The 13,497-nt window shown below is 47.2% G+C and overlaps 1 protein-coding gene across 2 annotated transcripts in view; it reads right to left on the reverse strand.

Moving 5' to 3' along the window:
- Window positions 1-13,497, reverse strand: part of sympk (symplekin) — a 59,583-nt gene that overhangs the window by 5,118 nt on the left and 40,968 nt on the right. The window contains exons 14-23 of one of the 2 annotated variants that reach the window (XM_072490224.1): window positions 12,218-12,299; window positions 11,853-11,966; window positions 10,330-10,477; window positions 9,729-9,889; window positions 8,365-8,473; window positions 7,079-7,179; window positions 6,109-6,199; window positions 5,847-5,951; window positions 4,563-4,750; window positions 2,100-2,276 (exon numbers count right to left, since the gene is read on the reverse strand). In XM_072490224.1, coding sequence (XP_072346325.1) covers window positions 2,100-2,276; window positions 4,563-4,750; window positions 5,847-5,951; window positions 6,109-6,199; window positions 7,079-7,179; window positions 8,365-8,473; window positions 9,729-9,889; window positions 10,330-10,477; window positions 11,853-11,966; window positions 12,218-12,299 — 1,276 coding nt within the window. Of the gene's footprint in view, window positions 1-2,099; window positions 2,277-4,562; window positions 4,751-5,846; window positions 5,955-6,108; window positions 6,200-7,078; window positions 7,180-8,364; window positions 8,474-9,728; window positions 9,890-10,329; window positions 10,478-11,852; window positions 11,967-12,217; window positions 12,300-13,497 lie in introns of both variants that reach the window. The other variant, XM_072490223.1, reaches the window with a different exon arrangement.

The following is a 13,497-nucleotide window of genomic DNA, read 5'->3' on the forward strand; positions in this document are numbered from 1 at the left end:
TGTAGGTGGTGATGAAATCTGGGTTCTGTGCTGTGATTCATTAGCCTGTACATTCCAGTAAGAATACTGTGGTTGTCTAATGATGCCACACTGGAGGATGAAGCAAACGGCTCAAAATGTTCAGATCTCCAAGATGCAGCAACGAGTCAAGGCTTAGAGAGCACCACCCTATCATCGTCTATCACCGAGGGGGCAAAGGCACCTGCTCACTTTCTCTTCCCGTTCTCTCACCATCCTGACTTGGAAATACGTTGCCATTGCTTTATATCGCGGCTAGGTCAAAATCCTGAGAACTGTCTGCCTAACAGCACTGCAGGAGCGCCTTCATCACATGGACTGCCGTAGTTTGAGGCAACAGCTCACCAATATCTTCTCAGGAGCAATTAGGGATGGGCATCAAATGCTGGCCACAGCCTCCATTCTAAGAATGAATAATTGGAATAACCCAGAAAAAATACAAGCGATTGCAACAGAATTAAAAGATTAGTGAAGGATGGGGGAGCAGATAGGTGGCAAGTGCACTTCCAGAAATGGAATATATAATTGGTCTTTAACCCAGTTAGTTGATCTTGTATCATTCAGGAGTTGTCAACCACACTTGATGCATCTCTTTTGGAGTTGACTAATCATAGCAACTAATTAATCCAAACTGAATCCAAACATGACACGAAGTAAACCGCAGCAATAGAGTGCTTAAGTCTAAAATCACGGTTTCTCTTCCAAGCACATTACAGCTACCACAGATCACATCTCAAATTATTCAAGTGGCGGTTAATAAAATAGGAATAGCACATTTTAGGAAACCAAGAGGAAGAGGAATTAGTCCCTGCACAGTACAGAGCAGAGAGAGATGCAAGGGTGCAGACACATCAATCTTTAAAGTGAGGAGTAAATCTGTGGTAAATGTGACTGGATTTTATGCATAGAGAGTTCCAAATATAAAAACAAGGAAGTTATGCTGAATGTGCAGAAGGGTATTTGTTCAGCTACTGCATATTAATCCGGGTATAACATTATTGGAAGGATACTGCCTTGAAAAATAATGTTGTTTATCCCACTTGTAAGAGGCAAGTCTTGGTTGCGGGGCATGAAACTTTTAAAATGTTCATATTTTGAGAGGGAAAATCGCAAGATATGGTTTGCATGCTTGGCAGACCAGTAACATGGCAGTATATTCTGAAGATTATGGATGGAAAACGAGACAGAAGTCAGAGACTATGTTTTTTTTTTTTAAAAAAAGGAGTATTCAAACTTGAAATGCTTTGGCCCAAGTGAGGAATTAGGTCAATTAAAAAAGGGAATTCCATTTTCTTCCTCTTCGAATTCTAAGGAATGAGGAAAGAACAGGGAAACAATTAGATTAATAGCTCCAAATGAAAAGCAAACGGCTATATGGGTGCGATCGGCCAACTGTGCTGCAACTTCTATGACCTAATTCATGCTGCAATGGAGAATTGGTCCACAGAAGGCACTGCCAACGCATCCGTGCAGAAGGGAGCCAACGCCCTTGAGAGGGTGCTGAGCAGATTTACCAGAATAGTTCCATGGATGAGGGGATTTTAGCTACCAGGTTAAAGATGGAGAAGCTGGGGGTTGTTATCTTTGGAGCAAAGTAGGTTCAGAGGTGAACAAGATTATGACAACTTTGGGTAAGATTGACAAGGAAAAGTTGTTCCCATTAACTGATGGTACAAGGATGAGTGGGGACACAGATTTAAGGTTTTGAGCAAGAAATACAGGGATGAGGCGAGAAACATTTTATTAAAAAATGCAACGTATAGCAATGGCCTGGAACCCAAAACCAAGAGGGTGGTGGAAGAAGAGAGAATCAATAATACTAAAAATGAATTGGATGGAGAGGGGAAAGCATCTGCAGGGCACTGGGACTGACTGGATTGCTCAATAGAGAGCCAGCACAGACTTGGGTAGGCCAGATAGCTGCCTTTTGTGTTGTAATGACTATAACCATCCAATGGGGATGCAATGTGACATTCCAAGACATCACTGTTGAATGGACATGGGAAACCTGATGGTGAATGGACAGGTGAGAACTTGATTAAGCGGGAAGGATGTACATTCCGCCCACAGCAACCACATACCTGGTGGGGTGTGAAAGATCTCACATGCGTCAAGAGTGGTTCACGGAGCTCCGGACATTTCTCAAAAACATTAGCGAGTTGAGTGGGTGGGAGTTGCAGCAGCACCTGGTAGGACTGAGGTTTCGTTCGCTGGCAGCATTTAATGAAGCCTTCCCATACCTTGGGATATTTCCAAACCTGCAGCAGCATAATCAAGAGAACCTTGTTATAGAGAGGCCCGTGAAGAGACAGCACCAGAAACATTGGAAATTATAATCAGAGTTTGCTAAATTGTACTGTTACCTTATCAGCTAGCTCACCAACGAGCCAGCAAAGTTATCAGGTTACATGCAGAGTGAGAACCGCTCTATCCCACATCAAATGCTCCAAGGTAACATAGGTAGGATACAAAGTAGATCCCTCGCGTACTTCCCCAAACACTGCCAGAGATGCAGCACAGGCTAGATTGCAAGTAAAACTGTCTCTACATTGGGCTATCAAACATTCCCAGGGCACGTTAATCTAAGTCTTGGTCCCAGAGATGATAGCAGAGAGTACTACCCAATGCCTTTTTATGCAGTCCCCATGCTGGGACTCGCTGATAATTCTTACCTAGGCATCCTACCACCATTCTAACTTGGAAACATTTTGATGCTTCTTCACTGTTGCTGGGTCAGATGCCCTACGTAACAACACTGTGGGAGTGATTTCACCACACTGACAGCAGAGGTTCAGGAAGAATACTCACTAGCATCATTGAAAGGGCAGTGAAACACTGGCCCAACCAGTGACTCTCGTATTCTGGAACTTTAAAAAAAAAAATATTTTTTTATTCTCCTTTTTCACATTTTCTCCCACATTTACACCCACCAACAATAAACAATAACCAGCAACAGATAGGTCAATCCCCATAACAGTAACGCTCCCATCCTCCCACCAACCCCCAAACATCAGCCCGCATGTTTACACAAACAAATGACAAAAAGGAATCAAGGATTACCCATAGTCACCCTTAATATACACAGCCCCCCCCCCAACTAATATTCGATGTTATCCAGTTCTCGAAAGTGCATAATAAATAGTGCCCATGACTTGTAGAACCCCTCAGTTCGAACTTAACTTTCTCAAGGGTCAAGTATTCCAACAGGTCTCCCGCCACGTCAGGGCACTGGGTGGAGAGGCTGCTCTCCATCCCAGCAGGATCCGCCTTCGGGCGATCAACGAGGTGAAGGCTATGATATCTGCCGCCGCACCCGTTTCCAACCCTGGCTGGCCCGACACCCTGAATATGGCCTCCCGGGACCAGTTTCACGTGCACCACCTCGGAAATTACCCTAAACACCTCCTTCCAGCACTCCCCTAGCTTTGGAAAGAATCAAAACACATGAACGTGATTAGCGCCACCCCCCGCCCCCCGCAACGTTCACAGACATCCTCTACTCCTTCAAAAAATCGGCTCATCCTCGTCCTCGTGAGGTGCGCTCTATATACCACCTTCAGCTGTATCAGCCCCAACCTCGCACAGGAGGTGGAGGCATTCACTCTCCGGAGCACCTCACATCAGGCCCCCTCCTTTATAACCTCTCCCAGCTCTTCCTCCCACTTTGCTTTGATCCCTTCCAGTGGTGCCTTATCCTCTTCCAAAATAGCTCCGTACACCGCTGACACTGCCCCCTTTCTCCAGTCCCCTTGTCATCAGCACCTCCTCCAGCAATGTAGAGGCCGGTTCCTCTGGGAAGCTGTCTCTCCTTCCTGGGAAAATCCCAAACCTGCATGTACCTAAACACTTCTCCCTGCTCCAGCCCATACTTCGCTTCCAGCTCCCTCAATCCTGCAAACCGACCCCGAAGAAACAAATCTTTTAGCATCTTAATCCCCCTCTCTTCCCATTTCCGAAAACTTCCATCCCACCTCCCTGGCTCAAATCTGTGGTTCCCCCGAATCGGCATTTCCCTTGACCCTGCCCCCAACCCGAAGTGTTGGCGAAACTGCCTCAGATTTTCAATGAAGCTATTATTACCGGCCTCCCTGAGTATTTCCCCGGAGGTATCGGGAGTGGCGCTGTTGCTAGTGCTTTCACTGTTGCTAGTGCTTTCCCGTATTCGGAGACTTAACGAACAATACTTTCATATGGTGACACCTCACGTCACAAGAGACTAATACTTCCGTCAATCTTAACTTGAAACTGTGCTGCTGTGACTGATTGATTTTGCGTTCATAACATGTCTGCTGTAACTATCTTCCATGCACTACACTTTTTTGGAAAGTGGTACTGTAATTCATAAAGGCTCTCTTTATACAGACCCAGCTAGCTGTGGTTTGTAGAGTCTCTGGTTAAATCGACTGCTTGCTGTGTGCCCTGCCACGAGTCCTGTCACCCACCCACCCCCACCCAGCTCCAAACTCATTGGTTGACATACTCACTCCATTTAGAAACAGTACATTCAGCATCACTGCCACATAGCTTTCTTTCCTTCTCATTACCTGTTTCATTATGAGTCGGGACAGGATGTTCATGACAAAACCCCCAAGCCGAGGGTACATAGTAAGCGACTGAATCACTGTCCGCATCAGCAGCATGGGGAGCGGACTCTGCTCCATCAGCTGCTGCATCACAACAGCAAGGACCTCCGACGTGTACACATTCCTCTCTGCGAAGCACAGGTTTGTAGCTTTAAAAAAAAAAGTCAGCCAGTCAGATCAACTTCAAGGGACCAATGTTTCAACAAGGCACATTTACTCTGCACCTTTTAACATAATAAAGCAACTCAAAGTGCTTCACAGACTTGAGACCGAACCATGGTAAGGAGATATTACCCTAGGCAACTAAATGCTTGGTTAAAGATTTTAGGAAGCGTCTTAAGAGGAGGACAGAGAGGCAGGAGAATTTGTGGGGAGAATTCAAAAATGTCAATATACCATTGAAGCCACATTTATCGATCTAACACTAACTCATTGAAAAGCTTTCAAATACTAAGGAAGGACATGGTAAGCCATTATATAAATTTAAGCCCCATAAGAGGAGTGGGTCCAATTGGATAGTCTTCCCAAAGAGCTGGTACAGGCATGATGAGCCAAATGGATTCCTCCTGATTCCACAATCCTCAGAGTAGTCCCTCCCCCACCCACAAAGAAGCGGTCATCTGCTTAAGCTGCATGGAACACAACCTGTCCCAACTCTGCTCAACTGGCTAGCAACGTGAAATGCAGAATGTTCTTTTAAATACAATAAAAGCATTCAACCGATCACATAGATGAGGTGGCCGTTGATTTTCATAAAGGTCTGATGACTGTCCATAAAAGACAAATCTATCAAAATCTCAACCTGTGCTCTTCCACATTTACATCAAAGAGAAACATTGTCACCCAATTTGAGATTTCTCTCAGATCTCCAACCTCTCACACACACTTACTCCCATGAACAATTGTTCTGATTTTCAACCCATCCTGAAGATACCAGGTGCTCTTCCTTGTGTGGAATTCAAGACCTGCCCATCCCCTTCCCAAGCTCGCTCTTCCCTACCCCTGTGGAGTTTCACCCTCCATCTCAGAATTGTTCCTCCTACAACTCTCAGACTTTGAAAAGCCAATCTAACAACCACCCCTCTGATTAACGTTTCCTCCCATGTCCACATCCAACCCACTGGGCCTTGGACCACCAATACAGGCCTCCCGGATTCCTTCCTGGGGGCTCTGCGGTCAGAGCCATGGAGTTGAGGAGTGTGGAGGGGGATGTGAGGGAGGTTGGTTACTGTAGATATCTGTTACCTTTAATTATTGACTTCATGTCACATTTTGTTGAGTCAATGTTGTGCAGCGCTATCAGCAGGTCACCTGGGGTCAGAGGTGAAATTGCCGCCGACACACCCTCACCTACTGAGAGAAAAGAATTATCTCATTGCAAGTATGCCCAGTTTTTGAAATACTGAAATTATGAGAACCTCCCTCCCAGTAACATCCCATTGTCTCCACCAGGTAGTATTCTATTGCGGCCATCTGCAAATCCATTGTAAATGGCACCACAACTCACCGTGTGTGGTCCCCAGGAGCCGGTTAAAAACCTCCTTCACCACAATGGGATTGAGTTTAATCAATTTGGGCAGTGCCTGGATTACCTCTTTCTGTGGAAGAGAGTCAAGATGCTAATTAACCTTAAGTTTAAACATTATACAGAGGCACAATGAAAGAAAGTTTACATTCCAGTCCCGCTGCTCCATCAGTTTTATAGAAAGAGGGACTTTGCCTTTCCTCCCACTGTTTTGTTGAGGGGTTGCAGGTGGAGCAAGCTTGCTTCAGCCTCTGCTTAAAAGTTTAGTGGCTACATACATCACCCAGTGTGTTGCTTCACCACATAAACCAAGGAGGGCCAGGTCCCAGTTTATCAAAATAATTATTTCCAGTTAGGTAGTAGCAGGTCTTGCCATAGTTTGACCATGCCATTGGGTTAAGGAGTTGGGTCATATCAACCAGGGTTCCTTCCCTTGATCAGCACCCGGAGCCTCCTGTTCGAAAGATGCGTGCAAGGTCAGGATCAGGCTCATGGCGTGAGATTCTCCACCTCTTCCTTCCCCTCACTGCCCCTGTTGTTGACGTTATTTTGCACCCCACACCAGCCAAAGAAGCGAAGTTGCCCCCTCACAAAGTCAGGGACTGGAATCTCATTCAGCCCCATCATACCCAGTCAAGAACAGGAATCAGCCCCCAATCCTTTCACACTTTGTCAAGTGTGGAAATTTTCTCTCCTCACAACCTGTCAGTGTCAGGGATGGGAACCCCCCCCCGCCAACCCTAACCCATCGCATCTCCCCTCGCACCCTCCCCCTCCATATCCCACCATGGGCCAGAGTTTTTCCCCACCCAACATCTCATTTCTCCTCGCTACCCACCTCCCCTTGACCAGACCCCATCAGGTACAACTCCCCTCTCCTACTCCTGACCACCCCTTCCCTCAACATGATGACATCAGCAGCAGATATTACCACAATGACATGATTTGTTACCTTCTCAAGGCCGTTAAGCACGGGGATCAAGAAGCGGACGTCCGGGACCCTCTTGTGGTAGAGATCACGGACTCGTTTTACCAGCTCGGGTGATGGAGGAACTGGAAACACAGTGGCATTATTTGACAACAGGCAGGGCTCTTAAAGCAGAATTTTAACCAATGGCTATTCACAACTCCTCAGACACTGAAGCAGTCCACGTGCAAGTGCAGTAAAAACTGGACTTAGTTGAGCTGACAAGTGGCAAGTAACATTCGCAACACACAAGTGGCAGGCAATGACCATCTCCAATAAGGGAAAATCAAACCATCGCCCCATGACATTCAATGGCTTTACCATTACTGAAACCCTCACAATCAACATCCTGGGGGTTACCACTGACCAGAAACTGAACTGGACTAGCCACATAAAAACTGGCTACAAGAGCAGATCAGAGGCTAGAAATCTTGTGGTGAGTAACTTATCTCCTGACTCCCCAAAGTCTGTTCACAACCAACAAGGCACAAGTCAGGAGTGTGATGGAATACTCTCCACTTTCCTGGATGAGTGTAGCACTTAAGAAGCTCAACACCATCCAGGACAAACAGCTCTACTCGATCGGCACCCCTTCCACAAACATTCACTCCCTTCACCACCGACGCACAGTGGCAGCAGTGTGTACCACCTACAAGATACACTGCAGGAACTCACCAAGGCTCCTTCGGCAGCACCTTCCAAACTCAAGGCCGCTACCATCTAGAAGGACAAGGGCAGCAGACCCATGGGAACACCGCTACCGTTAACTTTCCCTCCAAGTCACTCAGCATCCTGACTTGGAAATATATCGCTGCTCCTTCACTGTCGCCGGGTCACAATCCTGGAACTCCCTAACAGCACCGTGGGTGTACCTACAACAGATGGACTGCAGCAGTTCAAGTCGGCAGCTTACCACCACCTTCTCAAGGGGCATTAGGAATGGGCAACAATTGCTGGGCCTAGCCAGTGAAGCTCACATCATGTAAAATGAATTTTAAAAAAGGACAAGCACGTCAGAAGGGGAAAGAGTTTCTTTATGAGAATCCTGTGGCACACTTGGGTACATTGCCTGATGGGGCTTAGGCAATGGGTCCGGTATCGGACAGATTCTCGGTGCTCTGCAGCTCAAAATGTTCTCTGTACAGAATGGAGATGACAGAATATTTCAACCACGTATTGTTAAAATACGAGAGAGAAAAAGGGAGCTGCATCCTGTGGACAAGGTTTTTAAACCGAAAGAGGTGGAGAGCAACATAAAACCCCAAGATTACCTTTGTCCGTTAAGATGTGTAGGCAACGAGTCACAAGGGTTTCTGCTCCTTTTGGACAGTTCTCCACCAGCAGGAGAAGCTCAGGCGAGTTCATCCCCATCCCTCGGATCTGAAGTAACGCAAAACAAGTTACAGTGCAAACACACACCACATGGACACATGCTCTTCGCAAGACTTTTTCCTGCATCACACCATCAGCTCCACCACTGACTGCCAATCCTGCCGCATAACTCAATCCAGGAACATGGGGCAGGACCAACAGGCAGGGATCAAGAGACTCGGGAAAGGGCCTGGGGAAACCTTCGGGCCAGCCATGCAACATACTGCTGGGTCAAAATCCTGGAACTCCCTCCCTAACAGCAGTGTGTGTGCACTTACACCACATGGACTGCAACGGTTCAAAAAGGCAGCTCACCAGCACCTTGAGGGTAATTAGGGATGGACAATAAATGCTGGCCTAGCCAGTGATGCCCACATCCTGTAAATGAATAAATAATTTAAAAAATAGTTGCCATATATAAAAAGAATATGACGTCTTTCACAACCCGAGGACACCTCAAAGGTACTTGACAGCCAATTAAGGTGTTATGGGTTCAACTCCCACTCTAGAGACTGGAACACAATTTCAGCTGTCAGAACTTCTTCAAGTGGGAAATTAAAAAATGCAGCCAATTAGTACACAGCCAGATCCAACAAACATCAACAAGATTACATTTTTAAAATGAATTCAAACATAATTTTCAATATTACAAAAATAACCCCAACACATCCCAACCCAGTTTTATGACAAGACTACCCCGCCCCCCCACAGGTCCCCCCCGAATCCACTGGACTCATCAACTCCACTGCCCCCTTGAGTAAAACGAGTCCACCGACCCCCTCATCGCACACTTGATCTTCTCAAGGTACAGAAATTCCATCCGGTCCCCTAACCAGGCTGAAGCCTTAGGTGGCACCAGAGGCCTCTACCAAGCAAGACACGCCTCCGGGCTATTAGCGAAGTGAAGGCCAAGACATGTGCCTTTGTCCTCACCTGCAGCACTGGCGAGTCTGACACCCAGTGCTGGCCACCAGCAATGAGATTTTAAGCAGATAATCAGTTTTAATGATGTCTGTCAAGGTATAAATCCTTGCCAGGCCACTGAGGAGAACTCCCATGCTCTTTGAAATAGTGCCATGGAAACCTATGGCCAATTTGTGAGGGGCAGACAGTGCAGCACCCCCTCAGAACGGCACTGGGAATGTTGACCTAGTTTGTATGTTCAAGCATCTGGAGGGGGAAACTAAGCCAGCAATCTTCTGACTGAGAGACAAGAGTGCTGCCCACTGAGCAACAGCCGACACCTCAGGGGCCTTGTACTCACCGGCTGCTCGATGACACGCAACACAGTGCGCTTAATATCAGCGATGGCCTCTGTGTAAACAGCAGCGAGTTCGTGAATGAGTTTGTGGTTCTGGGGAAGCAGAGCAAGGTACAGGTACAGACACTGTTTCACAGTTTCCTCCGTCCAAGGGGCTGCCACCTCTGTCAGTCAAAGGAATTACAAAGATATTCAACAGAGAAGTTACAGATCCTCTTCAGACATATTCCCAACCCAGGCAACTGATCCAGACACTGCCTCGACACCCCTTCAACCCTGACAGTTGACCCACACACAATATTTAGACACCCTCACTCAACCAGCTGACTTAGGCTTCTACAGATGGCACACCAACAATTCCCACTCATGGCACCCGGCAATATAGTTAAATCAAACCCAATTCAGTTCGCCAACACCCCACCCAGAGAAAACAATGTCCAGATAGCCAATCCACACTGTCCATACTCAGCACACCCAGGCACCCACCTCACACCCAACCAGGCTGCTATACAATACGCCTGACAGACAATAGGCACAACCCCAAAAGTCCCCATTCAGCGACCCTACATTCTGAAGGCTGCACATCTGCAGTGTGAGCACTTACCTGTGTCTTTGTCAGCACCAAAGAGGACGGAGGGCGGGTTGGGATGAACCAGAAGCTGCAAGTAATTCAGGGCAAACTTCTCGATATACTCACGAAGCTGCTCCTTGTCGTACATTCTTTTAACAAACATCAGCGCCTGCGAGCGAACCTGGTGATAAAAGAAACCGGACGGTGAGAATCTTGGTGGGAGGCGACCGAGTGCCTATTTTAGATGCCCACAGCTTGTATTGCAGTGATTTTCCAATGGGTAAATGGACCGTCAGCTGTAATACAGAATCCTATAGATCAGGAGGGTCCCAGCTGCCATAAGGCATAGCAGAATTAGGCCACTCGGCCCATCGAGTCTGCTCCGGCATTCAATCATTGCTGATATTTTCTCATCCCCATTCTCCTGCCTTCTCCCCATAACCCCTGATCCCCTTATTAATCAAGGACCTATCTATCTCTGTCTTAAAGACACTGCCCACTTGTGGCGCTTGTCAATCTCTGGTGATGCAGCAGTCACGGCTACAACAGGGCTCTGCCTTCCTGGTTAGTGAGAAATAGATAGAAAGAGCATGCAATTACACTCTGCTTTTCACAGCTTTCGGGATGTGCCAAAGCATTTTCAGAGCGGAGCCGCTGTTCTAACGCTGCAAAGTATACACAGCACGATCCCACAAGCAGTATGGTGACAACAATAAGATAACTGGATTGCTTTTTCAATGGTGGTTGTGGGATTAAATATTGGCCAGGACAACGCGAGAAAGCACCCTGCTTTTCTTCAAGGAAGTAGCATTGCATCTTTAGCTTCCGTATCAAAAGAATTACAGATCCTCAATTTAACTGACAGACGTACATCCGACAGTGCAACACTCCCACACTACTGCACTTTAGAATTAAATTGATTTTTGTCCTCAAATCTCTGGATTGGGATCCGAAAAACAAAACCTTCTGATTCAGAGGCAAGAGTGAGCCACAGCTCTGGAGCAAATCAGGCCCGGGTTCTCTCATTCAACGGTTTTGTATTAGTCAATCGGAGACCGTGCAACAGCCAAAGGGTGAACAACTGACCTCAGTACTCTTGGGTTAGGAAGAAGAACATTAGCCAAGATTTATGCTCCATTGTTCTCCCAATGCCAAGCGGTTTAGCTCAGTTGGCTAGACAACTGGTTCGTGATACAGGGCGAGGTCAGCAGCGCAGATTCAATTCCCTTATCGATTGAGGTTATCCGTGAAGATCCCGCCTTCTCACCCTTGCCCCTTGCCTGAGGTATGGTGATCCTCAGGTTAAATCACCACCAGTCAGCTCTCCCCCTCAAAGGGGAAAGCAGCCTATGGTCATCTGGAACTATGGCGGCTTTACCTTACCGGTAAGTTTGCATAGGTGGTTATTGGGAGGGAGTCCATTGAACTTCCACCCAGCGAGAGACAGCATGAGGAGTGAAGTGGGGCAGAGAAAGAAGGGATAACAGATATGGAGATTAATTTTGGAAGTGGGAAGGAGTCTCGTCCAGGGAGATGGGGGCATTTTGTATCTTCACCTTATCCTTTTCGTGAGAGCTCAAATCAAGTAGCACGTGAAGGTACTGCAGCTGTTTCGAGGGCCGTTTGAAGATCAGATCCCGGACTGTTGACATTCCCAGGTAGATGCGAGTCTGCGAGAAAGACAAGACGTCAACATCAGAGCTCTTAATATAATATAGAAACAGAAAATGCTGGTCTGGCAGCATCTCTGGAGAGAGAAACCGAGTTAACATCGAGTTCGTATGACCCTTCTTCGGAGTTGAAGCGAGGGAGAAATGTGGTGAATTTTATTCTGTTTAATACCAGTGTGTTTAATGGGATTAAAGGATAAATTAAGCCAGATTGCACTGGAATGGATCCATGTCAATAGCGTGATGCATACCTCATCCTCACAATATCTGCGGATCACCTCTAACGCACTGTCAGTTATAGATGGAGCCTCCAGGACCAGCTTGGTAAACAGTCTAATAAAGAAAGATGCACAGTCAACAAAAATATCATTGATAAATTACAGCAGAAAATTCCCACTTGCAGGAACTGGGAAGGATGCACCAATACTGGGCAGCACGGTAGCATGGTGGTTAGCACAATTGCTTCACAGCTCCAGGGTCCCAGGTTCGATGCCAGCTTGGGTCACTGTCTGTGCGGAGTCTGCACATCCTCCCCGTGTGCGCGTGGGTTTCCTCCGGGTGCTCCGGTTTCCTCCCACAGTCCAAAGATGTGCAGGTTAGGTGGATTGGCCATGATAAATTGCCCTTAGTGTCCAAAGTTGCCCTTAGTGTTGGTTGGGGTTTCTGGGTTATGGGGATAGGGTGGCGGTGTTGGCCTTGGGTGGGGTGCTCTTTCCAGGAGCCGGTGCGGACTCGGTGGGCCGAATGGCCTCCTTCTGCACTGTAAATTCTATGATTCTATGAATACTTGTTTCTTTCAAAGTGTCTGCTGGTGCACAAACAGCACAGGACCACAACACTTGTGCGAACACTGGTTAAAAGTATCTTGTATTGGCATGGCACAATTATCATAGTAAACTGGCCTCAAGACACTTCACGGGAGCATTATCCCACAAAGTTTGACACCGAGCCACACAAGGGGATAAAGCTGATCCAAAGCTCGGTTGAGGGGCTAAATTTTGGGTTGTCCCAAAGAGGTTGGGGGGGGGGGGGGGGGGAAACAGACAGAGAGATCCAGGAAGGGAATGCCAGGCTTTAGGGCCCAGGCAGCTGAAGGCACAGCTGGCACGAGCTGTGATATGGGCAGCAGTTTTATCAATGAGCTTAACTATTCAGAGGTGGGAGGCTCGCAAGGAGAGCACTAACTGTTCCCCTCCTACAAACTCACTGAGCTGAGGGAAAATGAAGTACAATCCAACTTCCTAATCACCAAAGTCATAGTTTTTCTAAAGTTCACTTCCGAGTGAAACCACGGGCTCTACTCAGGCCAGCACCCCCAGTTCTCATCTGGACAAAGGGCAGATTACTTCCATCGTCTATTTAAAACAGAGTGCCCAAAGGCTCACGGGATATAAGCAGTGTCTGCTGCACCCGTGAGCCACACACCATGAGGGCCCTGGAATCCATCCCCAATATCCATCAGCTTTACCAACGGAAAGCTTCGGGATAGCGATGGAACACGACTGAACAGTAAAACACCCCACAACCAAAA

Source organism: Scyliorhinus torazame, chromosome 25 (genome assembly GCF_047496885.1).
Source record: "Scyliorhinus torazame isolate Kashiwa2021f chromosome 25, sScyTor2.1, whole genome shotgun sequence".
Lineage (NCBI taxonomy): Eukaryota > Metazoa > Chordata > Chondrichthyes > Carcharhiniformes > Scyliorhinidae > Scyliorhinus > Scyliorhinus torazame.